This window comes from Coregonus clupeaformis, unplaced genomic scaffold, assembly GCF_020615455.1.
Source record: "Coregonus clupeaformis isolate EN_2021a unplaced genomic scaffold, ASM2061545v1 scaf0871, whole genome shotgun sequence".
NCBI lineage: Eukaryota > Metazoa > Chordata > Actinopteri > Salmoniformes > Salmonidae > Coregonus > Coregonus clupeaformis.
This window is the reverse complement of record NW_025534325.1, coordinates 93,206-117,500: the sequence shown is the minus strand read 5'-3', so window position 1 is coordinate 117,500 and position 24,295 is coordinate 93,206. Positions and strand designations below refer to the sequence as shown.

The window sequence follows — 24,295 nt, the reverse complement described above, 5'->3', positions numbered from 1 at the left end:
GGCACCCGGTTAGGGATGTTTTGCACCGGGTGAAAGTTGATTACATACTTTTTTGGATTCGGGCGTGAGCCCCGTTCAAAGCCCACGGCGAAGTCGGCTCAAAACAAAAGTGACGAAATTAAGTATGTCGAGTAATGAGTAGGATTCAGTGTTTCCACATGCAAAAGTAATTGTTTATTTTATTTTATATAAACGCTTTATCTGCCTTCCCAATGAAAACTAGTTTGAAAATTATAACATTTTATTTTATGTTGAACGTTTCTGGACGACGCACCATGCTGTCTTATTGACAACAAGACCGAGCGGCGCAGATTAGACTACTGTTCGATTTGAGAAGTGCGCTCCTCCCTCACCTCTTTTGACCGTTCACGTCATGGGTCATAGACTGATAACACCGCGGCTCAGCATAATCGAATCCGCCCGTTGATTCCGCTTCACCGTTGCTGGTGTATATATGAGCTATAAATTAATGGTGCATATAGGCAAAGACACTCAGCACAAATTCACAAGCTATCGCTCATTTCCAAATCTCACTCAGACAAAACACACGAGCTTGCCAGGAGTCGAACCTAGAATCTTCTGATCCGTAGTCAGACGCGTTATCCATTGCACCACAAGCCCTCCACTTATTTTTTAGACAACCATAACTCCACTCTCATTGGTACATTTTGGATATTTGGACGCGCACAGCAATATGATTGGTTATTATGGTTATTGGTCGCATCAAATTTGTGGACATTGAGGGGATTCGATTAATCTGGGCCAGGCACCCGGTTAGGGGTGTTTTGCACCGGGTGAAAGTTGATTACATTATTTTTTGGAATCGGGCGTGAGCCCCGTTCAAAGCCCACGGCAAAGTCAGCTCAAAACAAAAGTGACGTAATTAAGTATGTCGAGTAATGAGTAGGATTCAGTGTTTCCACATGCAAAAGTAATTGTTTATTTTATTTTATATAAACGCTTTATCTGCCTTCCCAATGAAAACTAGTTTGAAAATTATAACATTTTATTTTATGTTGAACGTTTCTGGACGACGCACCATGCTGGCTTATTGACAACATGACCGAGCGGCGCAGATTAGACTACTGTTCGTTTTGAGAAGTGCGCTCCTCCCTAACCTCTTTTGCCCATTCATGTCACGGGTCATAGACTGATAACCCCGCGGCTCAGCATAATCGAATCCCCCCTTGATTCCGCTTCACCGTTGCTGGTGTATATATGAGCTATAAATTAATGGTGCATATAGGCAAAGACAATCAGCACAAATTCACAAGCTATCGCTCATTTGCAAATCTCACTCAGACAAAACACACGAGCTTGCCAGGAGTCGAACCTAGAATCTTCTGATCCGTAGTCAGACGCGTTATCCATTGCGCCACAAGCCCTCCACTTATTTTTAGACAACCAAAACTCCACTCTCATTGGTTAATTTTGGATATTTGGACGCGCACGGCAATATGATTGGTTATTATGGTTATTGGTCGCATCAAATTTGCGGACATTGAGGGGATTCGATTAATCTGGGCCAGGCACCCGGTTAGGGGTGTTTTGCACCGGGTGAAAGTTGATTACATACTTTTTTTGGATTCGGGCGTGAGCCCCGTTCAAAGCCCACGGCGAAGTCGGCTCAAAACAAAAGTGACGTAATTAAGTATGTCGAGTAATGAGTAGGATTCAGTGTTTCCACATGCAAAAGTAATTGTTTATTTTATTTTATATAAACGCTTTATCTGCCTTCCCAATGAAAACTAGTTTGAAAATTATAACATTTTATTTTATGTTGAACGTTTCTGGACGACGCACCATGCTGTCTTATTGACAACATGACCGAGCGGCGCAGATTAGACTACTGTTCGATTTGAGAAGTGCGCTCCTCCCTCACCTCTTTTGCCCGTTCATGTCACGGGTCATAGACTGATAACCCCGCGGCTCAGCATAATCGAATCCGCCCGTTGATTCCGCTTCACCGTTGCTGGTGTATATATGAGCTATAAATTAATGGTGCATATAGGCAAAGACAATCAGCACAAATTCACAAGCTATCGCTCATTTGCAAATCTCACTCAGACAAAACACACGAGCTTGCCAGGAGTCGAACCTAGAATCTTCTGATCCGTAGTCAGACGCGTTATCCATTGCACCACAAGCCCTCCACTTATTTTTTAGACAACCATAACTCCACTCTCATTGGTAAATTTTGGATATTTGGACGCGCACAGCAATATGATTGGTTATTATGGTTATTGGTCGCATCAAATTTGTGGACATTGAGGGGATTCGATTAATCTGGGCCAGGCACCCGGTTAGGGGTGTTTTGCACCGGGTGAAAGTTGATTACATTATTTTTTGGAATCGGGCGTGAGCCCCGTTCAAAGCCCACGGCAAAGTCGGCTCAAAACAAAAGTGACGTAATTAAGTATGTCGAGTAATGAGTAGGATTCAGTGTTTCCACATGCAAAAGTAATTGTTTATTTTATTTTATATAAACGCTTTATCTGCCTTCCCAATGAAAACTAGTTTGAAAATTAGAACATTTGATTTTATGTTGAACGTTTCTGGACGACGCACCATGCTGGCTTATTGACAACATGACCGAGCGGCGCAGATTAGACTACTGTTCGTTTTGAGAAGTGCGCTCCTCCCTAACCTCTTTTGCCCATTCATGTCACGGGTCATAGACTGATAACCCCGCGGCTCAGCATAATCGAATCCCCCTTGATTCCGCTTCACCGTTGCTGGTGTATATATGAGCTATAAATTAATGGTGCATATAGGCAAAGACAATCAGCACAAATTCACAAGCTATCGCTCATTTCCAAATCTCACTCAGACAAAACACACGAGCTTGCCAGGAGTCGAACCTAGAATCTTCTGATCCGTAGTCAGACGCGTTATCCATTGCGCCACAAGCCCTCCAATTATTTTTCAGACAACCATAACTGCACTCTCATTGGTTAATTTTGGATATTTGGACGCGCACGGCAATATGATTGGTTATTATGGTTATTGGTCGCATCAAATTTGTGGACATTGAGGGGATTCGATTAATCTGGGCCAGGCACCCGGTTAGGGGTGTTTTGCACAGGGTGAAAGTTGATTACATTATTTTTTGGAATCGGGCGTGAGCCCCGTTCAAAGCCCACGGCGAAGTCGGCTCAAAACAAAAGTGACGTAATTAAGTATGTCGAGTAATGAGTAGGATTCAGTGTTTCCACATGCAAAAGTAATTGTTTATTTTATTTTATATAAACGCTTTATCTGCCTTCCCAATGAAAACTAGTTTGAAAATTATAACATTTTATTTTATGTTGAACGTTTCTGGACGACGCACCATGCTGGCTTATTGACAACAAGACCGAGCGGCGCAGATTAGACTACTGTTCGTTTTGAGAAGTGCGCTCCTCCCTCACCTCTTTTGCCCGTTCACGTCATGGGTCATAGACTGATAACACCGCGGCTCAGCATAATCGAATCCGCCCGTTGATTCCGCTTCACCGTTGCTGGTGAGCTATGAGCTATAAATTAATGGTGCATATAGGCAAAGACACTCAGCACAAATTCACAAGCTATCGCTCATTTCCAAATCTCACTCAGACACAGACAAAACACACAAGCTTGCCAGGAGTCGAACCTAGAAAATTCTGATCCATAGTCAGACGCGTTATCCATTGCGCCACAAGCCCTCCACTTACTCTATAGACAACCATAACTCCACTCTCATTGGTTAATTTTGGATATTTGGACGCACACGGCAATATGATTGGTTATTATGGTTATTGGTCGCATCAAATTTGTGGACATTGAGGGGATTCGATTAATCTGGGCCAGGCACCCGGTTAGGGGTGTTTTGCACCGGGTGAAAGTTGATTATATTATTTTTTGGAATCGGGCGTGAGCCCCGTTCAAAGCCCACGGCGAAGTCGGCTCAAAACAAAAGTGACTTAATTAAGTATGTCGAGTAATGAGTAGGATTCAGTGTTTCCACATGCAAAAGTAATTGTTTATTTTATTTTATATAAACGCTTTATCTGCCTTCCCAATGAAAACTAGTTTGAAAATTCAAAATTTTTATTTTATGTTGAACGTTTCTGGACGACGCACCATGCTGGCTTATTGACAACATGACCGAGCGGCGCAGATTAGACTACTGTTCGATTTGAGAAGTGCGCTCCTCCCTAACCTCTTTTGCCCATTCATGTCACGGGTCATAGACTGATAACCCCGCGGCTCAGCATAATCGAATCCCCCTTGATTCCGCTTCACTGTTGCTGGTGTATATATGAGCTATAAATTAATGGTACATATAGGCAAAGACAATCAGCACAAATTCACAAGCTATCGCTCATTTGCAAATCTCACTCAGACAAAACACACGAGCTTGCCAGGATTCTAACCTAGAATCTTCTGATCCGTAGTCAGACGCGTTATCCATTGCACCACAAGCCCTCCACTTATTTTTTAGACAACCATAACTCCACTCTCATTGGTAAATTTTGGATATTTGGACGCGCACAGCAATATGATTGGTTATTATGGTTATTGGTCGCATCAAATTTGTGGACATTGAGGGGATTCGATTAATCTGGGACAGGCACCCGGTTAGGGATGTTTTGCACCGGGTGAAAGTTGATTACATACTTTTTTTGGATTCGGGCGTGAGCCCCGTTCAAAGCCCACGGCGAAGTCGGCTCAAAACAAAAGTGACGAAATTAAGTATGTCGAGTAATGAGTAGGATTCAGTGTTTCCACATGCAAAAGTAATTGTTTATTTTATTTTATATAAACGCTTTATCTGCCTTCCCAATGAAAACTAGTTTGAAAATTATAACATTTTATTTTATGTTGAACGTTTCTGGACGACGCACCATGCTGTCTTATTGACAACAAGACCGAGCGGCGCAGATTAGACTACTGTTCGATTTGAGAAGTGCGCTCCTCCCTCACCTCTTTTGACCGTTCACGTCATGGGTCATAGACTGATAACACCGCGGCTCAGCATAATCGAATCCGCCCGTTGATTCCGCTTCACCGTTGCTGGTGTATATATGAGCTATAAATTAATGGTGCATATAGGCAAAGACAATCAGCACAAATTCACAAGCTATCGCTCATTTGCAAATCTCACTCAGACAAAACACACGAGCTTGCCAGGAGTCGAACCTAGAATCTTCTGATCCGTAGTCAGACGCGTTATCCATTGCGCCACAAGCCCTCCACTTATTTTTTAGACAACCATAACTCCACTCTCATTGGATAATTTTGGATATTTGGACGCGCACAGCAATATAGATTGGTTATTATGGTTATTGGTCGCATCAAATTTGTGGACATTGAGGGGATTCGATTAATCTGGGCCAGGCACCCGGTTAGGGGTGTTTTGCACCGGGTGAAAGTTGATTACATTATTTTTTGGAATCGGGCGTGAGCCCCGTTCAAAGCCCACGGCAAAGTCAGCTCAAAACAAAAGTGACGTAATTAAGTATGTCGAGTAATGAGTAGGATTCAGTGTTTCCACATGCAAAAGTAATTGTTTATTTTATTTTATATAAACGCTTTATCTGCCTTCCCAATGAAAACTAGTTTGAAAATTAGAACATTTTATTTTATGTTGAACGTTTCTGGACGACGCACCATGCTGGCTTATTGACAACATGACCGAGCGGCGCAGATTAGACTACTGTTCATTTTGAGAAGTGCGCTCCTCCCTAACCTCTTTTGCCCATTCATGTCACGGGTCATAGACTGATAACCCCGCGGCTCAGCATAATCGAATCCCCCTTGATTCCGCTTCACCGTTGCTGGTGTATATATGAGCTATAAATTAATGGTGCATATAGGCAAAGACAATCAGCACAAATTCACAAGCTATCGCTCATTTGCAAATCTCACTCAGACAAAACACACCAGCTTGCCAGGAGTCGAACCTAGAATCTTCTGATCCGTAGTCAGACGCGTTATCCATTGCGCCACAAGCCCTCCAATTATTTTTCAGACAACCAAAACTGCACTCTCATTGGTTAATTTTGGATATTTGGACGCGCACAGCAATATGATTGGTTATTATGGTTATTGGTCGCATCAAATTTGTGGACATTGAGGGGATTCGATTAATCTGGGCCAGGCACCCGGTTAGGGGTGTTTTGCACCGGGTGAAAGTTGATTACATACTTTTTTGGATTCGGGCGTGAGCCCCGTTCAAAGCCCACGGCGAAGTCGGCTCAAAACAAAAGTGACGAAATTAAGTATGTCGAGTAATGAGTAGGATTCAGTGTTTCCACATGCAAAAGTAATTGTTTATTTTATTTTATATAAACGCTTTATCTGCCTTCCCAATGAAAACTAGTTTGAAAATTATAACATTTTATTTTATGTTGAACGTTTCTGGACGACGCACCATGCTGTCTTATTGACAACAAGACCGAGCGGCGCAGATTAGACTACTGTTCGATTTGAGAAGTGCGCTCCTCCCTCACCTCTTTTGACCGTTCACGTCATGGGTCATAGACTGATAACACCGCGGCTCAGCATAATCGAATCCGCCCGTTGATTCCGCTTCACCGTTGCTGGTGTATATATGAGCTATAAATTAATGGTGCATATAGGCAAAGACAATCAGCACAAATTCACAAGCTATCGCTCATTTGCAAATCTCACTCAGACAAAACACACGAGCTTGCCAGGAGTCGAACCTAGAATTTTCTGATCCATAGTCAGACGCATTATCCATTGCACCACAAGCCCTCCACTTATTTTTTAGACAACCATAACTCCACTCTCATTGGTAAATTTTGGATATTTGGACACGCACAGCAATATGATTGGTTATTATGGTTATTGGTCGCATCAAATTTGTGGACATTGAGGGGATTCGATTAATCTGGGCCAGGCACCCGGTTAGGGGTGTTTTGCACCGGGTGAAAGTTGATTACATTATTTTTTGGAATCGGGCGTGAGCCCCGTTCAAAGCCCACGGCAAAGTCAGCTCAAAACAAAAGTGACGTAATTAAGTATGTCGAGTAATGAGTAGGATTCAGTGTTTCCACATGCAAAAGTAATTGTTTATTTTATTTTATATAAACGCTTTATCTGCCTTCCCAATGAAAACTAGTTTGAAAATTCGAACATTTTATTTTATGTTGAACGTTTCTGGACGACGCACCATGCTGGCTTATTGACAACATGACCGAGCGGCGCAGATTAGACTACTGTTCGTTTTGAGAATTGCGCTCCTCCCTAACCTCTGTTGACCATTCATGTCACAGGTCATAGACTGATAACCCCGCGGCTCAGCATAATCGAATCCCCCTTGATTCCGCTTCACCGTTGCTGGTGTATATATGAGCTATAAATTAATGGTGCATATAGGCAAAGACAATCAGCACAAATTCACAAGCTATCGCTCATTTGCAAATCTCACTCAGACACAGACAAAACACACGAGCTTGCCAGGAGTCGAACCTAGAATCTTCTGATCCGTAGTCAGACGCGTTATCCATTGCGCCACAAGCCCTCCACTTATTTTTTAGACAACCATAACTCCACTCTCATTGGATAATTTTGGATATTTGGACGCGCACGGCAATATGATTGGTTATTATGGTTATTGGTCGCATCAAATTTGTGGACATTGAGGGGATTCGATTAATCTGGGCCAGGCACCCGGTTAGGGGTGTTTTGCACCGGGTGAAAGTTGATTACATTATTTTTGGGAATCGGGCGTGAGCCCTGTTCAAAGCCCACAGCGAAGTCGGCTCAAAACAAAAGTGACGTAATTAAGTATGTCGAGTAATGAGTAGGATTCAGTGTTTCCACATGCAAAAGTAATTGTTTATTTTATTTTATATAAACGCTTTATCTGCCTTCCCAATGAAAACTAGTTTGAAAATTATAACATTTTATTTTATGTTGAACGTTTCTGGACGACGCACCATGCTGGCTTATTGACAACATGACCGAGCGGCGCAGATTAGACTACTGTTCATTTTGAGAAGTGCGCTCCTCCCTAACCTCTTTTGCCCATTCATGTCACGGGTCATAGACTGATAACCCCGCGGCTCAGCATAATCGAATCCGCCCGTTGATTCCGCTTCACCGTTGCTGGTGTATATATGAGCTATAAATTAATGGTGCATATAGGCAAAGACACTCAGCACAAATTCACAAGCTATCGCTCATTTCCAAATCTCACTCAGACAAAACACACGAGCTTGCCAGGAGTCGAACCTAGAATCTCCTGATCCGTAGTCAGACGCGTTATCCATTGCGTCACAAGCCCTCCACTTATTTTAGAGACAACCATAACTCCACTCTCATTGGTTAATTTTGGATATTTGGACGCGCACAGCAATATATGATTGGTTATTATGGTTATTGGTCGCATCGAATTTGCGGACATTGAAGGGATTCGATTACTCTGGGCCAGGCACCCGGTTAGGGATGTTTTGCACCGGGTGAAAGTTGATTACATTATTTTTTGGATTCGGGCGTGAGCCCCGTTCAAAGCCCACGGCGAAGTCGGCTCAAAACAAAAGTGACGAAATTAAGTATGTCGAGTAATGAGTAGGATTCAGTGTTTCCACATGCAAAAGTAATTGTTTATTTTATTTTATATAAACGCTTTATCTGCCTTCCCAATGAAAACTAGTTTGAAAATTCGAAAATTTTATTTTATGTTGAACGTTTCTGGACGACGCACCATGCTGGCTTATTGACAACATGACCGAGCGGCGCAGATTAGACTACTGTTCGTTTTGAGAATTGCGCTCCTCCCTAACCTCTGTTGACCATTCATGTCACAGGTCATAGACTGATAACCCCGCGGCTCAGCATAATCGAATCCCCCTTGATTCCGCTTCACCGTTGCTGGTGTATATATGAGCTATAAATTAATGGTGCATATAGGCAAAGACAATCAGCACAAATTCACAAGCTATCGCTCATTTGCAAATCTCACTCAGACACAGACAAAACACACGAGCTTGCCAGGAGTCGAACCTAGAATCTTCTGATCCGTAGTCAGACGCGTTATCCATTGCGCCACAAGCCCTCCACTTATTTTTTAGACAACCATAACTCCACTCTCATTGGTTAATTTTGGATATTTGGACGCGCACGGCAATATGATTGGTTATTATGGTTATTGGTCGCATCAAATTTGTGGACATTGAGGGGATTCGATTAATCTGGGCCAGGCACCCGGTTAGGGGTGTTTTGCACCGGGTGAAAGTTGATTACATTTTTTTTTGGAATCGGGCGTGAGCCCTGTTCAAAGCCCACAGCGAAGTCGGCTCAAAACAAAAGTGACGTAATTAAGTATGTCGAGTAATGAGTAGGATTCAGTGTTTCCACATGCAAAAGTAATTGTTTATTTTATTTTATATAAACGCTTTATCTGCCTTCCCAATGAAAACTAGTTTGAAAATTCGAAAATTTTATTTTATGTTGAACGTTTCTGGACGACGCACCATGCTGGCTTATTGACAACATGACCGAGCGGCGCAGATTAGACTACTGTTCGTTTTGAGAATTGCGCTCCTCCCTAACCTCTGTTGACCATTCATGTCACAGGTCATAGACTGATAACCCCGCGGCTCAGCATAATCGAATCCCCCTTGATTCCGCTTCACCGTTGCTGGTGTATATATGAGCTATAAATTAATGGTGCATATAGGCAAAGACAATCAGCACAAATTCACAAGCTGTCGCTCATTTCCAAATCTCACTCAGACAAAACACACGAGCTTGCCAGGAGTCGAACCTAGAATCTTCTGATCCGTAGTCAGACGCGTTATCCATTGCGCCACAAAAACTCCACTTTTTTTTTTAGACAACCATAACTCCACTCTCATTGGTTAATTTTGGCTATTTGGACGCACACGGCAATATGATTGGTTATTATGGTTATTGGTCGCATCAAATTTGTGGACATTGAGGGGATTCGATTAATCTGGGCCAGGCACCCGGTTAGGGGTGTTTTGCACCGGGTGAAAGTTGATTACATTATTTTTTGGAATCAAGAGTGAGCCCTGTTCAAAGCCCACGGCGAAGTCGGCTCAAAACAAAAGTGACGTAATTAAGTATGTCGAGTAATGAGTAGGATTCAGTGTTTCCACATGCAAAAGTAATTGTTTATTTTATTTTATATAAACGCTTTATCTGCCTTCCCAATGAAAACTAGTTTGAAAATTCGAAAATTTTATTTTATGTTTAACGTTTCTGGACGACTCACCATGCTGGCTTATTGACAGCATGACCGAGCGGCGCAGATTAGACTACTGTTCGATTTGAGAAGTGCGCTCCTCCCTCAACTCTTTTGACCGTTCACGTCATGGGTCATAGACTGATAACACCGCGGCTCAGCATAATCGAATCCGCCCGTTGATTCCGCTTCACCGTTGCTAGTGTATATATGAGCTATAAATTAATGGTGCATATAGGCAAAGACAATCAGCACAAATTCACAAGCTATCGCTCATTTCCAAATCTCACTCAGACAAAACACACGAGCTTGCCAGGAGTTGAACCTAGAATCTTCTGATCCGTAGTCAGACGCGTTATCCATTGCGCCACAAGCCCTCCACTTATTTTTTAGACAACCATAACTCCACTCTCATTGGATAATTTTGGATATTTGGACGCGCACGGCAATATGATTGGTTATTATGGTTATTGGTCGCATCAAATTTGTGGACATTGAGGGGATTCGATTAATCTGGGCCAGGCACCCGGTTAGGGGTGTTTTGCACCGGGTGAAAGTTGATTACATTTTTTTGGGGAATCGGGCGTGAGCCCTGTTCAAAGCCCACAGCGAAGTCGGCTCAAAACAAAAGTGACGTAATTAAGTATGTCGAGTAATGAGTAGGATTCAGTGTTTCCACATGCAAAAGTAATTGTTTATTTTATTTTATATAAACGCTTTATCTGCCTTCCCAATGAAAACTAGTTTGAAAATTCGAACATTTTATTTTATGTTGAACGTTTCTGGACGACGCACCATGCTGGCTTATTGACAACAAGACCGAGCGGCGCAGATTAGACTACTGTTCGATTTGAGAAGTGTGCTCCTCCCTCACCTCTTTTGCCCGTTCACGTCATGGGTCATAGACTGATAACACCGCGGCTCAGCATAATCGAATCCGCCCGTTGATTCCGCTTCATCGTTGCTGGTGTATATATGAGCTATAAATTAATTTTGCATATAGGCAAAGACACTCAGCACAAATTCACAAGCTATTGCTCATTTCCAAATCTCACTCAGACACAGACAAAATACACAAGCTTGCCAGGAATCGAACCTGGAATCTGATGATCCATAGGCAGACACGTTATCCATTGCGCCACAAGCCGGTTGATCACAAATAAACCCACCGTAGCTATCATCTCATTGATCAACCCTAGATTCCTGGTGGAGGACGGTAATTTGATTGGTGATTATAACCAATAATGTTATTACAGAACAATACAATAGGCTTCATCATCAGAAATGACCCTGACGGCAACACACCTGATCATGTACATCTCTGTTTTTTAGGATTACTTTTTGTACCCAGACAAGTGATGGAATATACACTGCTCAAAAAAATAAAGGGAACACTTAAACAACACAATGTACCTCCAAGTCAATCACACTTCTGTGAAATCAAACTGTCCACTTAGGAAGCAACACTGATTGACAATACATTTCACATGCTGTTGTGCAAATGGAATAGACAACAGGTGGAAATTATAGGCAATTAGCAAGACACCCCCAATAAAGGAGTGGTTCTGCAGGTGGTGACCACAGACCACTTCTCAGTTCCTATGCTTCCTGGCTGATGTTTTGGTCACTTTTGAATGCTGGCGGTGCTTTCACTCTAGTGGTAGCATGAGACGGAGTCTACAACCCACACAAGTGGCTCAGGTAGTACAGCTCATCCAGGATGGCACATCAATGCGAGCTGTGGCAAGAAGGTTTGCTGTGTCTGTCAGCGTAGTGTCCAGAGCATGGAGGCGCTACCAGGAGACAGGCCCGTACATCAGGAGACGTGGAGGAGGCCGTAGGAGGGCAACAACCCAGCAGCAGGACCGCTACCTCCGCCTTTGTGCAAGGAGGAGCAGGACGAGCACTGCCAGAGCCCTGCAAAATGACCTCCAGCAGGCCACAAATGTGCATGAGTCTGCTCAAAAACAGACTCCATGAGGGTGGTATGAGGGCCCGACGTCCACAGGTGGGGGTTGTGCTTACAGCCCAACACCGTGCAGGACGTTTGGCATTTGCCAGAGAACACCAAGATTGGCAAATTCGCCACTGGCACCCTGTGCTCTTCACAGATGAAAGCAGGTTCACACTGAGCACATGTGACAGACGTGACAGAGTCTGGAGACGCCGTGGAGAACGTTCTGCTGCCTGCAACATCCTCCAGCATGACCGGTTTGGCGGTGGGTCAGTCATGGTGTGAGGTGGCATTTCTTTGGGGGGCCGCACAGCCCTCCATGTGCTCGCCAGAGGTAGCCTGACTGCCATTAGGTACCGAGATGAGATCCTCAGACCCCTTGTGAGACCATATGCTGGTGCGGTTGGCCCTGGGTTCCTCCTAATGCAAGACAATGCTAGACCTCATGTGGCTGGAGTGTGTCAGCAGTTCCTGCAAGAGGAAGGCATTGATGCTATGGACTGGCCCGCCCGTTCCCCAGACCTGAATCCAATTGAGCACATCTGGGACATCATGTCTCGCTCCATCCACCAACGCCACGTTGCACCACAGACTGTCCAGGAGTTGGCGGATGCTTTAGTCCAGGTCTGGGAGGAGATCCCTCAGGAGACCATCCGCCACCTCATCAGGAGCATGCCCAGGCGTTGTAGGGAGGTCATACAGGCACGTGGAGGCCACACACACTACTGAGCCTCATTTTGACTAGTTTTAAGGACATTACATCAAAGTTGGATCAGCCTGTAGTGTGGTTTTCCACTTTAATTTTGAGGGTGACTCCAAATCCAGACCATGGATTGATAAATTTGATTTCCATTGATAATTTTGTGTGATTTTGTGGTCAGCACATTCAACTATGTAAAGAAAAAAGTATTTAATAAGATTATTTCATTCATTCAGATCTAGGATGTGTTATTTTAGTGTTCCCTTTATTTTTTTGAGCAGTGTACATTTGGCCATCACAAGAGAATGTATTCGTGCGCTGTGAAGAAAAGCCTCAAAAACAGCGCAGAAGAAAAACGCATGTATCTTGAGACTGATACTTCCATCATCAGTGACGGCTCCAGCTTTTTGGGGGCCCTAAGCAAGATTTGGTTGGGGTCTTCCCACCTCACCGCAAAACATTTTAGTGCCCCCCTCTTGACAGCTGAGAGGAAATGTTACGTTTTAAAGTTCATTTCCTGCAGTTCTACATAATTTGCAAAGGTGCAGAAAGAAAATGTTGCCATTTTATAACAATTTTAATGCAATTCTACTCATTTTGCCATGAGGCAGAGATACATTTTTTGTTGTTGCAGTTTTACAGCTAATTTCATGCAAATCTACCAATTTTCCTATAGGGTAGAGAGACATTTTTGCCAATTTGAAGCTAATTTCCTACAATTCTACACATTTTACCATGACTTATGCCATGTAAATATGATATCTGAGTGTGAATGACTAACAAAATCAATGGAGGGTCCCCTGAATGCCTGGTCGGTATTCGATTACTACAAGTTTAGATAGCTGGCTAGACTAACTACCAATCTAAAAATTGACATGGGTTATTGTCAGCCAATCCAGTGACTGACGTAAGATAAAATGACGAAATTGCACCTGGTGTATTCTACCATTCTTACTCTCAATAGTAAGTTGAGACCCTGACTAAGTAAAAAATAAATGGTTTTTAATATTTAAATTTTCTCCAACTACAGTATCTGTCTTCCAAACTAATTTATATAAAAAGATTTATACAAAAAATCTTGACAATCATGAATGTTATACAGATATTGTCAAATGGTTGCAAAGAAGTCATTCTAAATATAAAATGTTGTACAAATTAGGATACACAAAGTCATATTCATACATTTTATTTTTTATCACCAACTATACTAATGCCTGTTGGGGAAATATAATATAATAATATAATATGTCTGACACCAGACTGGATCAGACGGCCCAGCACACAGCAGGAGTGGACTGCTCCCCATGTCCCAGTTGTGTCTGAGGGAAATGAGATCCTATCCTGGACAAACTGTCCCCCTTGTGTCCACAGAGAGCGTTGGCCCAGAGATAGCGTGGCGCTATGAAGCGACTGTGCATTTGCAGCAGGCCCCAATCCGACAGCCTGCCCCCTTATGGGCTGCAGTGTTCAGGCATAAGACCAATCTGCAGAACAGGACACTGATTAGACAGGGACCATGGTTATATTTCACATAGCCGATAGCCCCTCACAGCATACTGATACCCTGATTACAACCACTTATTTTACAGCTATTTATAATATTGTATTATCAATCCAAACTGCTTGTACAAATACTTGACACAGTTCCTGGGTACTTGATTATGATAACCAATTCTGATACAGTCCCATGGGATATGATACATCTCACTAAAGCTATACATTTGCACAAACCTTTCCGTGTAAGAGGAGACATGATAAATCATCATATAAATCAATTCATGGAATCAATTTAATGCTGAAGGAGGAGCCCTATTTAACATGTTCAAGTGACTGTGGGGCAAGATAAGCATGGTGCAAAGAATTGGGAGTTTCAGCCCACATCTGTTCTCACCCGTCTCCAGTGCCTGCACTACTCTCCATCACGTCATCAAATTGCACCATTTTGTTCTTCTTCTTCTACTGGACATAAAGGGCCAGTTTCCCTGTCCCAGGCTGGTGCTAGATTGCATTGTGGGCCTCTGTAGCTCAGCTGGTAGAGCACGGCGCTTGTAACGCCAGGGTAGTGGGTTCGATCCCTGGGACCACCCATACGTAAAAATGTATGCACACATGATTGTAAGTCGCTTTGGATAAAAGCATCTGCTAAATGGCATATTATTGTGAATATTGGAATGCAGAGAGCAGTGGCAGGGAGGCTGCAAGCAATTACCTCTGCTCTCAATGCTGAGGAAGTACAAAGGTAGCCGGGTCTACGATTTCACTAGAGCCGCCACGGAAAACAGGTGGCTACCTTGGGGCTGTGTGTGATATAGAAAACAGCGTTCCAACATAACGAGAGATATGTCATTAGTTGTAACGAAAAAACCTTGGGAGATAGTATTCTATTATCCCCTCTGTTGGATGCTGCTGAGAATTGTCCACATCACTTCAAAAAATCCAAATTATAGACTAAATCATCCACAGAAACCACTTATTAGTCTGCCAATGTAAGGAAATTAGCTTGATTTCCTTTTATTTGTAAAAAGAAAATGTAACAATACAAAACATGAACATACAAAAGACAACATACAGACGCACACTAACATCAACAACATCACACCTTCCCAGACCCACCTGTTCTCACCCGTCTCCAGTGCCTGCACTACTCTCCATCACGTCATCAAATTGCACCATTTTGTTCTTCTGTCGCCCACGCTCTTTCAATATTTAGATAATGAAGCACATGATTTTTCCATTGTCTTCACGACAGAGGGTTGGTTAATTTACAGTTAAGTATACGTTTTTTTCAAGATAACTGACAAGAATAGTATGGTCCAACCCATCGGGTATCTCACTGCACACTCATATGACAGGTCTTGAAATATGCAAACAAACGGATTAAAAGCACATTTACATTGTAATACTTCTGACAGCCAACTTTCTAACTCAAATATCTACATTGGTCAGTCCAAAATTGCTTTTTAATTCTGTAATGGAAAAACATGTATTTCTTATTACCAAGTAATTGACTGTTTCTATACCTTTTAGTTTTCCATGTTATTATCGGTGCATTCCGAAAAAGCTATCCAAGGATTGTTCAATAAGACTGTTTTTTTGCGAGTGATATTGGTTCTTGTAGAATCCGTTTCATTTTCTTCCATATTGTTATATTGTTCTTAACTATGAAGTTGTTAATGTTCTTAGCTGTATCCTTTGAAAATAGACACGTGAAAATATTCTGGGGGTGAGCATGCGCATCTTCAATATTTACCCATTGTTCCTTTTTAGTGCATTTAACAATGTCTCAAGTAAATACCTTGAGTGGCGAGTTGATACAATTCAAAGTCTGGGAGGTTAAAACCACCCTCAGACTTAGGGAGTTCCGTTTTATTCTATGAGTTTATGAGCTTGATTTCCTTGGACGCTAGCCCAGTCAAGCTGTGTGATATCTTGAAGTGGGCCTTCTGTTTTGCTCATCCACTGAAAGTGACAATGAACATACCAACCATGGAATGATTTTTCAGCCATTATTTTCCATTCTGTGAAAAAATTTTTTTGTTCAAGTCTATTTTTATTAAAGCATTTCAAGTACTTCAAAAAAAAAAAAAAAATCTTTGCACAATACTTTTAGCAATTTTAGTAAATTTTTTAAAAGTGAGCAAAATAGGAAACAGAACCAAAAAAAGAAAAGAAAAGTAAATCATAAAGAAAATTGAAGATACTGTATAAAACACAGCGGACATTAAAATCAGACAGTAGTATTAGACTTTTTCCATTCTGGATTCTCTCGGTTTACATCACTTACATTTCAGAGCACTTTTCTCAAATAATTTTAGCAAGACAAATGAAAGACAGAAATGAAAATCCCAGGCGCCTCCCCCTATACACATTACTTTACCACAGGATCAAAAAGTCAATGAGAAGAATGATTAAAGATGATCACACTCAGATGAGCCTTACTAATGCCAAAGGTAATGAGAAACAATATTTTACTATCCAGCACAAACCTATCCCCACCAGCACCAAACAGAAAGAACAGAGAAATACATTTTAGAATCAAGGGAGGATCAGTTTTGTTTCTATTTCAGAGGCTATCTTGTAGACATTGTATGTGGCCATTTTGTCATTGACCAGTTTTGGGAGGAAACAATGCAGGCATTAGTATGTGAAGAGGCCTAAGCTCCAGCACACTCTGCCTAGGGTCTACCTACCTGATAAGGCATAAATGGGCCATAATCAGTCATAAAATATCAATATATAGTCACATATAATTTATATGGGACAAACAAAGTCATCATAAATAAAAGGACTTAGGGTTTCTGGGTTACCTCCTGACCTTGATTCCTAGTCTATGTCCATTCTGAGAAACTCATGAGAGACCTTGGTAACAGGCTTTGAAAGACTTTCAACACCTGCCACACAAAGACAGGAAAGCAAACAGGACAGTACATTTATCCCACATCCTCTCCTCTCCCTACAGTCAGTCAAATTGACCTTCTAAAAGACACCTGAAGTCAATCAGTGCCACTTTTGCAATCTGTTTCCTCAAGCCTCCTGAGACTTCAGCACTCCAAGCTGATAAACAGAGTATCTTTGGATATCCTGCCTTCTGGGTTTGTCCTGGTCTCTGTGGCTCTGAGCTGGGGATACATTACAAACCCCACTGACCTCCAGTCAGACTGTGGAGTTGCAATGGCCTCAGGAGAATCAGACTCAACTCCATTTAGGCACATTGTTTATGTCTTTACACAAACCACAGATTATGACATACATGTTTATTTTGGTGGAGATCATCCCCATGGCAGAGCTATGTCCTTCCAATAGAGATGTGGGGTTAGGGAGAGAGACAGGACATGCAACACAGATACGCATCATAGGGGAGACACGACATGGAAATGGTAGCCAAAGAAAAGTTACAGATAATTGGTAGCCTTACCGATCTCAGTTCATATGTACCAGCTTGGCATAGCTGGACACTCAGACATGAAGCCATTGTTGGACTTTATCAATACATTTCCTCCACATACAAATATCTGAATTGCTAAAACAAGAAACAAAAGAAAAAGAAACCAACAATCACATTGAAGCCATCCAGGATCTTCATCTGGCAAACCATTCATCACATTCCTAATGCATGCCATAAGTGTAGAAGATTCCTCAAGCTGCCTTCAAACTGGTATGTAACAGGGCAATCAGTTGTTCCCAGGTCAGCTCTTAAAGACTGTGCGTTTTATTAAGGTAACAACATTGGTGAGGGCAGCTGAGCTAGGTGAGAGCATGTCCAGACCAGTACAGGACAGTGACTGTCTGTGATGCTCTCTGTAATATTGCCCCCTATGGACCCTGGCCTGTGTTCGCAGGCTCTGGTCAAGGCCCTGTGACTTGAAGGATATGATGTGACTATGTTCAGTGGCATAGTCATGAGGTGTAGCACCAGCCAGCCCTCGGACAGCCTTGTATGCTAAAGCACTGAAGATGCTCTCATTTCTCCCTCCATCCTACCCATCTCTCACATGGAATGATCAATAGACAAGTACATCTGCTGTATTTAGTGGTAAGTACATCTGCTGTATTTAGTGGTTGTTCAGCAATTCACATCAATGCATTGAGTCAGAAAAAATAGCTGAAGAGAACAATGTCATTTAAGTAAAACATTTAAAAGCTAGTCACATCCCCAAACTGCACCTCTAGAAGCAAACCTGTCTGAATATGACACCTTCCACCAGCCCAATGATATCCCACTACATCACATCCAAATATCACTACAACTCTGTCGCCTCTCTATACCCTCTTTATTTTTACATTTCCTCCATGTTCTGACAACCGAGGTCTGTTCTGATTCACCCCACAGCAGCTGCTAAATGTGACAGACAGGGCTGTTTTTCGTTTTATTAATCCTGAGAGAGTGAATTAAAACAGTAAATAATCTTTATCAGACAGCAGGAAAACAATTGATTTCATATGATACAAAGAAAATAATCTATATCTCAATATCTGTACAATTGCAAGCAGAAAGAACATGTATGCTTTGGGGAAAAAAAGCCTGCGTATTTTTTCTTATGTTAAAAAATAAAATAAAATAAAAATACATTGGCAAATTAGTCTCTTCTGCTACAATGTCTCACATCCTGGCCTTGCATGGCAGCAAAAAGCCATGTGACCTGCAGTCCTGTTTTCCTGCTCAGGAGGGCAGCACTTCAGAAAGGAAAAACAGATGGAAAGAAAGAATCTAAACGGAGGAGAGGAGAGGCTGCATTACCACAATGCTGCTCCTCTCCCCTGCACTCCAGTTAAAAAGAAAGAAACAAAGGTAGACCACATAACAGAAATCAGTCATTTTCTCTTCCCGTCATTGCCTAGAGCTTTCCTGTAATATCTTCTGCTTACAGCTGTGTGAACGACAGCTCGACTGGCTCCCAGAGCAGTGGTGTTGAGTAAGTCCGTTAGGTCCTGGAACTGTATGTTTTGTCTATTGAAATCAGTTCTGTTGCCAGTTTTAGTTTTGCAGATGGGTGGTTGCAATGAATGGTACAGGTAACTCTTTGGAGTGAAGTGTTCCCACTGTAGGCACTAGGAAGAACCAAGGCAAAGAGGGGCCCAGTGTCTCAGCGTCTCATCTGGCCCAACTGATAGTTCTCTCTGGGCTGGCGTTGGTTGCGCTGCTGCTGGGGCTGCTGGGCATTCGATTGCTGCTGTCTCCTCCTCTTCAACGTGCCTGCATGGGAGACACGAACACACTGCTCTCAACATCATAACACTCACACACATACCTGCATGCATAAAATGAACCAGAGTTACACTTATTCCAAACACATACAATATGATACACTATGAATCTTGTCTCCCCCCATCTTCAGTCTAGCTGGGGAGATACGTTTTTTCCCAAGTGTTGAGGCGTGACGTACCTGGCAGTGGCTTGGGTGGGGGAAGTTTGGGGTTGCTGCTGGGTGTGTGGACACTGCAGATCTTGATGAAACCAGCCATCAGCATGATGAGAGCAATGCCCATCAGCAGCACTGCCCACCAATGAGCCTGGAACACATAGAACACAAGTCATGTTTTTTCAGTGTCGGACACAACTTTCATATTGAAACTGGTCAGAAAATGTTATGTAAAGTGTATTTAGCTCCTGAAATTGTTTTAATGCCAACTGGAGAGACATTTTCAGCAGGAGGGTGAACTAATATTCTGAACAACACAGGTAGCTACAGTATAACTAAGACATCGGCTGGGCCTGGGACACCAACCACTATCCACTCTGCGATGTTCTCGTAGAGCTCTGCGTTGAAGATGGCTTTCTTTAGCCTGGCCAGGGGGCCGTCTGCGTCCACCAGCCGACACCTCATGAACACGTCGCAGTAGCCCTTGAAGTCGTTGCAGGGCGAGCCGGGCTGCAGCGTGGTGATCTTCTTGCTGAAGAAGCGGGCCCACTTCTCAGAGCCCGTGCTGCTGCAGGTGTCTGGTTTCACTGCAGGGTGGGGGAGGAGAGATGGGGAACGCCACTGTGAGGTCACTGCTAACAGCACAGTCTTGGTGGTTTAAGATGCATGTCATAATGAGACGAATGGCCCATAATGGGCCAATGATAGTGGTAACAGATAAATAACAGACACTTACTTTTCTCCTGACAGCAGACGTGGCACAGCTCAGTCTCGTCTGTGCCTTCAATACTGGCACATGTACACACCTCCAGACTATACTTCTCACAGATGGAGCCAGAGCAGCCCTGGCGGACAGAGAGGGTGAGAGGGAAAGGGAAAACGAGGGGGAGAGTGTCAGCTATGCTCTATAGTCATGATTAAAAGCACTTCAACACACGTTTGGTCAGAGAGTTAGACCATACCCCGTTGAGGCAGACTTGTGTCTCTCCATGGCAGGCGGTGAAGTTGGCTTTGGGCTCAGAGGTGGGGCACTGGGCAGTGCCTCCGTTACACATACCCTGTTCAGCACACTCTGACTCCTCCCTACACTTATCATTGGAGCCCTTGAAGGAGCACGTAGGTGAACAGCATGGACCCTGGCTGGGACTGACCACACAGAACACACACACCAAGTCAGCTTCAACTTACTTTTTACTAAGTCAGAAACAGAAACAAGTTGAATACTATATAAAATAAATACTACAACAGTACTAACCGTAAAAAAACAAAAACATTTTGTTGTACATTATTGACCAGTTACCTGCAGATTTTGCCGGGCTTGAGTTTGCACTTGTTGCCGTCGACCTCGTTGGCGTTGTAGCAGCACTCGTCTTTACACTGGTCACTGTAACCACAGTCACACTGCTCCCCTGCCTCCACCAGACCATTACCACAGATGGGCTGGCCAGACTCTGCACAAACACACAGGAAGGAGTGATGAGATGCAGTAGAGGACACATAACCTTGGATGCCCATTCCAATGACAAGCGCACCCACACACACACACCACACAACACACACACACACAGCACTTACCCACAAAGCAGTTGCCCCTCTTCTTCTCCAGGACCTGGCTGATGTTCCTCACGCTGCAGATGGAGAACTTGTTGTTGTTGAGTTTGTCTCCTGACGTGGCCCGGGCGTACATGATGTAGTTGCCCTGCTCCTTCTTCTCCTGGGCCTTCGACTCTCCTGGAGTGCACTCTGTCCCAGAGTCATGCTGTCAAATCATAGGGAAGAGGTTCACAGTGAGGCAATGCGTATCCCTCTCCTCCCTCCACAGAGGGCAATAACATAGCCTCCTCCACTACTGTGGCTTTAATCCAAGAGAGATCCTATGGTGAATATCTCAACAAAGTGTTAATCAAGTATATACAACTGATTAGCATGTGAAGTGTGATTTGGTAAGAGCTGTGCACTGAGATAAAAGACCAGGCTACAACCAGACAAGGCCCAGGCCAGAATACTCACCGGAGAGCCAAAGTTGTGTCCAACCTCGTGTGCGAAGGTGATGTGGGAGACCTTGGGGGGGACGTGGGAGGCGTAGTTCTGCACCGTGATGATGCCTGTGTTAAGAGACTTCTTCTTCCCATCAGAGTACAACTTACTCTTCTCACAGATACCCCCGGAGCTCCCTAAGAACACAGTGAAACCACTCATCAAGATTACATACAGTACACACCATGGAGGAGGAGGATTCTCTCTTTCACACTGTACAGCACCCAACAGACTACCAGGACTATATTGAGGATTTCCATGCAATTGAGGATGTACTGACTCCCATTGCTGTAGTTTCCAACTCTGACACAAGTGACAGTGAAATGAAGTGACACTCTTATTGGAGTAAATTAAACCTGATACTCTGCCTGGAGTGAATAAGCAGAAGTATTTTCTACTGTAGGGGAGCAGAGGGCATTTGGGCCCAGTAGCCACCCTTGTAGGTGAGACACAGACAGCAGCAGGAAGAGGAGAGCAGAGCAGAGCAGCCAGGTGGTGCTGAATATGCCCGCAGGAGGAGAGTGACAGCTCGGGCACAGCAGGGGGGCTGAAGGGCGCTGCTCCAGAGTCGCTGAGAATGCCAATTTCAATCCGCTCACTTACCCGTTCTCAAAGAGAGAAACATACTGTCTGGAGCAGACACATAGACAGACATGGCCGGTCAGCTGTATAGTGCGAGTGTGGAGCATACTCACACACTTCGATTTTTCTCAATCAATTTGGGAAACCTGGTTGACTGTTTTGATTGAGTAGTTTCATGTTGTGTTCAAAGGGAGTGTTTAAAGTCAGCTCAGATAGTGGGAGTGAGCAGTAGCAGACAGAGCTGAGTCAGAATAGGCTTCCCCGCCCCAACCTGCTGTACTATCAGATTCAGCTGGCATACTGCCGGTCTGCCTCTGGGCTCCCCCTGCACTCAACACTGCCCTGTCTGAGATCACGGAGTGTGTGTGTGAGATATTATGTTTATTTATTTTCCCTTTTGTACTTTAACTATTTGCACATCATTACAACACGGTATATAGACATAATATGACATTTGAAACGGCTCTATTCCTTTGGAACTTTTCTGAGTGTAATGTTTACTGTTCATTTTTATTGTTTATTTCACTTTTGTTTATTATCTATTTCACTTGCTTTGGCAATGTTAACATATGTTTCCCATGCCAATAAAGCCCCTGAAATTGACAGAGAGAGAAGGTCCAATCTCTCCTACAACTGTGGACTAGAGAGGATTTCTATTTTCTGAGAATGGCCTGTGTGCTTAGTCATAAGGAGGCAACACCTTTGACAACAACAGCTTTTAGGCACACAGAAACATGAAACCAAAGCACTTTACAGTTTGGCATATATTTGTGTGTGTGTGTGTGTGTGTGTGTAGTGTGGTATGTGGTGTGTGTGTGTGTGTAGGAGGAATGCCTCCATTGAAGTCATTTATGAGTGTGTGGTAATGGATCAAATTCATTAAGAAGCCCATTACCCAGGTCTGACTGGTGTCTCTAGTGGCCGTTTGTTCTCAGTCCACTCCGCTGGAGCATTCTAGGCAGATCTCTTCTCTACTAGCCCACAGCCCACATCCTCCCTCTACAGCTCTACAGGCCCAGATCGATTCAGCCGGTTTAGAACATTGCTTATTTGCCTGTATTGATTCCTAGTGTTTGTTGTTGTTTTTCATCCTGGGTTCTGTGAGTCAGAAGTTAATCAAGACATGTTGACGATACCTGGGCCAACTGACACTGACCCTTCATTTAAACCTCATGAAGGAAAACACAGCCTGAACTCTGACCTCTGGGGCTGCTGCTCATTGAAAGAAGCCTATAGCAGTAACATGTGAACTTGGGGTTCAACTACAGTACTGTCCACTCTCTCTACATCTTGACTATTACTGAGAGGATATCCCGAACCAGGCACAGCCTGCATCTGTATGGACTCCTGTTCTATCTGATTATGACCCGTCAGACAGCACTGTAGAGCTCTGGGTCACCCCTGTCACTGGAGAGCGCACCGCTACAGTCACACTCAACAACTTCATATTATTCTAGTGTGAATCATTCATTCAGAGGTGTTGAGCCTGTACTCGTTTAGCCTACTTGTGTGTGTATGTGTGTGTGTGTGTGTGTGACAGGACCATTTGTGTGCTGTGGCTCTCTTGTTGATTTCTCCCCTCTCACAGTCCACACTACTGACTGACTGACTGACTGACTGACTGACTGGCTGACTGGCTGACTGACTGACTGACTGACTGACTGGCTGACTGGCTGACTGGCTGACTGGCTGGCAGCCTGTCACCACTATGGGGTTGGGGGAGATCAGAGGGAGACCCAGCTGCAGGCTATAGAAAGGGGTGTGTGATCATCTCCATGGACTGTTTCACATTCTACAAATGTATAAGAACTTCCTTCAGAAGAAGGACCCTGTATGTAGCTTATTTGTCCTTGGGTGAACCTGGTTTGGAGAACGCTGTAGTTTTGACAAACACCCAGGGAGGGAGAAAGCGGAAATCGCAAAAGTGCTGAGCGGGTAAATATTCAACAACTTAAAAATGCATT

General features: G+C 43.5%; 1 protein-coding gene and 10 non-coding genes across 11 annotated transcripts in view; all 11 read right to left on the bottom strand.

Annotated features, from left to right (window-relative positions):
* Nucleotides 1–548: 548 nt before the first annotated feature.
* On the bottom strand, nucleotides 549–621 carry trnar-acg. Its single transcript has one exon. It is a non-coding gene; the product is annotated as a tRNA-Arg (tRNA).
* Nucleotides 622–1,312: 691 nt separating this feature from the next.
* trnar-acg lies at nucleotides 1,313–1,385 on the bottom strand. The gene has a single exon. It is a non-coding gene; the product is annotated as a tRNA-Arg (tRNA).
* A 692-nt stretch (nucleotides 1,386–2,077) lies between these two features.
* Nucleotides 2,078–2,150, bottom strand: trnar-acg. The gene has a single exon. It is a non-coding gene; the product is annotated as a tRNA-Arg (tRNA).
* Nucleotides 2,151–2,840: 690 nt separating this feature from the next.
* Nucleotides 2,841–2,913, bottom strand: trnar-acg. The gene has a single exon. It is a non-coding gene; the product is annotated as a tRNA-Arg (tRNA).
* A 1,460-nt stretch (nucleotides 2,914–4,373) lies between these two features.
* Nucleotides 4,374–4,446, bottom strand: trnar-acg. Its single transcript has one exon. It is a non-coding gene; the product is annotated as a tRNA-Arg (tRNA).
* Nucleotides 4,447–5,139: 693 nt separating this feature from the next.
* trnar-acg lies at nucleotides 5,140–5,212 on the bottom strand. The gene has a single exon. It is a non-coding gene; the product is annotated as a tRNA-Arg (tRNA).
* A 2,225-nt stretch (nucleotides 5,213–7,437) lies between these two features.
* On the bottom strand, nucleotides 7,438–7,510 carry trnar-acg. Its single transcript has one exon. It is a non-coding gene; the product is annotated as a tRNA-Arg (tRNA).
* A 1,463-nt stretch (nucleotides 7,511–8,973) lies between these two features.
* On the bottom strand, nucleotides 8,974–9,046 carry trnar-acg. Its single transcript has one exon. It is a non-coding gene; the product is annotated as a tRNA-Arg (tRNA).
* A 690-nt stretch (nucleotides 9,047–9,736) lies between these two features.
* trnar-acg lies at nucleotides 9,737–9,811 on the bottom strand. The gene has a single exon. It is a non-coding gene; the product is annotated as a tRNA-Arg (tRNA).
* A 691-nt stretch (nucleotides 9,812–10,502) lies between these two features.
* Nucleotides 10,503–10,575, bottom strand: trnar-acg. The gene has a single exon. It is a non-coding gene; the product is annotated as a tRNA-Arg (tRNA).
* Nucleotides 10,576–17,371: 6,796 nt separating this feature from the next.
* The window catches only part of LOC123485820 (disintegrin and metalloproteinase domain-containing protein 10-like), an 80,929-nt gene continuing 74,005 nt past the window's right edge, over nucleotides 17,372–24,295 (bottom strand). The window contains exons 9-16 of the mRNA XM_045216953.1: nucleotides 21,723–21,886; nucleotides 21,288–21,471; nucleotides 21,013–21,163; nucleotides 20,675–20,858; nucleotides 20,449–20,557; nucleotides 20,079–20,299; nucleotides 19,737–19,863; nucleotides 17,372–19,546 (exon numbers count right to left, since the gene is read on the bottom strand). Coding sequence (XP_045072888.1) covers nucleotides 19,437–19,546; nucleotides 19,737–19,863; nucleotides 20,079–20,299; nucleotides 20,449–20,557; nucleotides 20,675–20,858; nucleotides 21,013–21,163; nucleotides 21,288–21,471; nucleotides 21,723–21,886 — 1,250 coding nt within the window. The 3' untranslated portion in view covers nucleotides 17,372–19,436. The remainder of the gene's footprint in view (nucleotides 19,547–19,736; nucleotides 19,864–20,078; nucleotides 20,300–20,448; nucleotides 20,558–20,674; nucleotides 20,859–21,012; nucleotides 21,164–21,287; nucleotides 21,472–21,722; nucleotides 21,887–24,295) is intronic.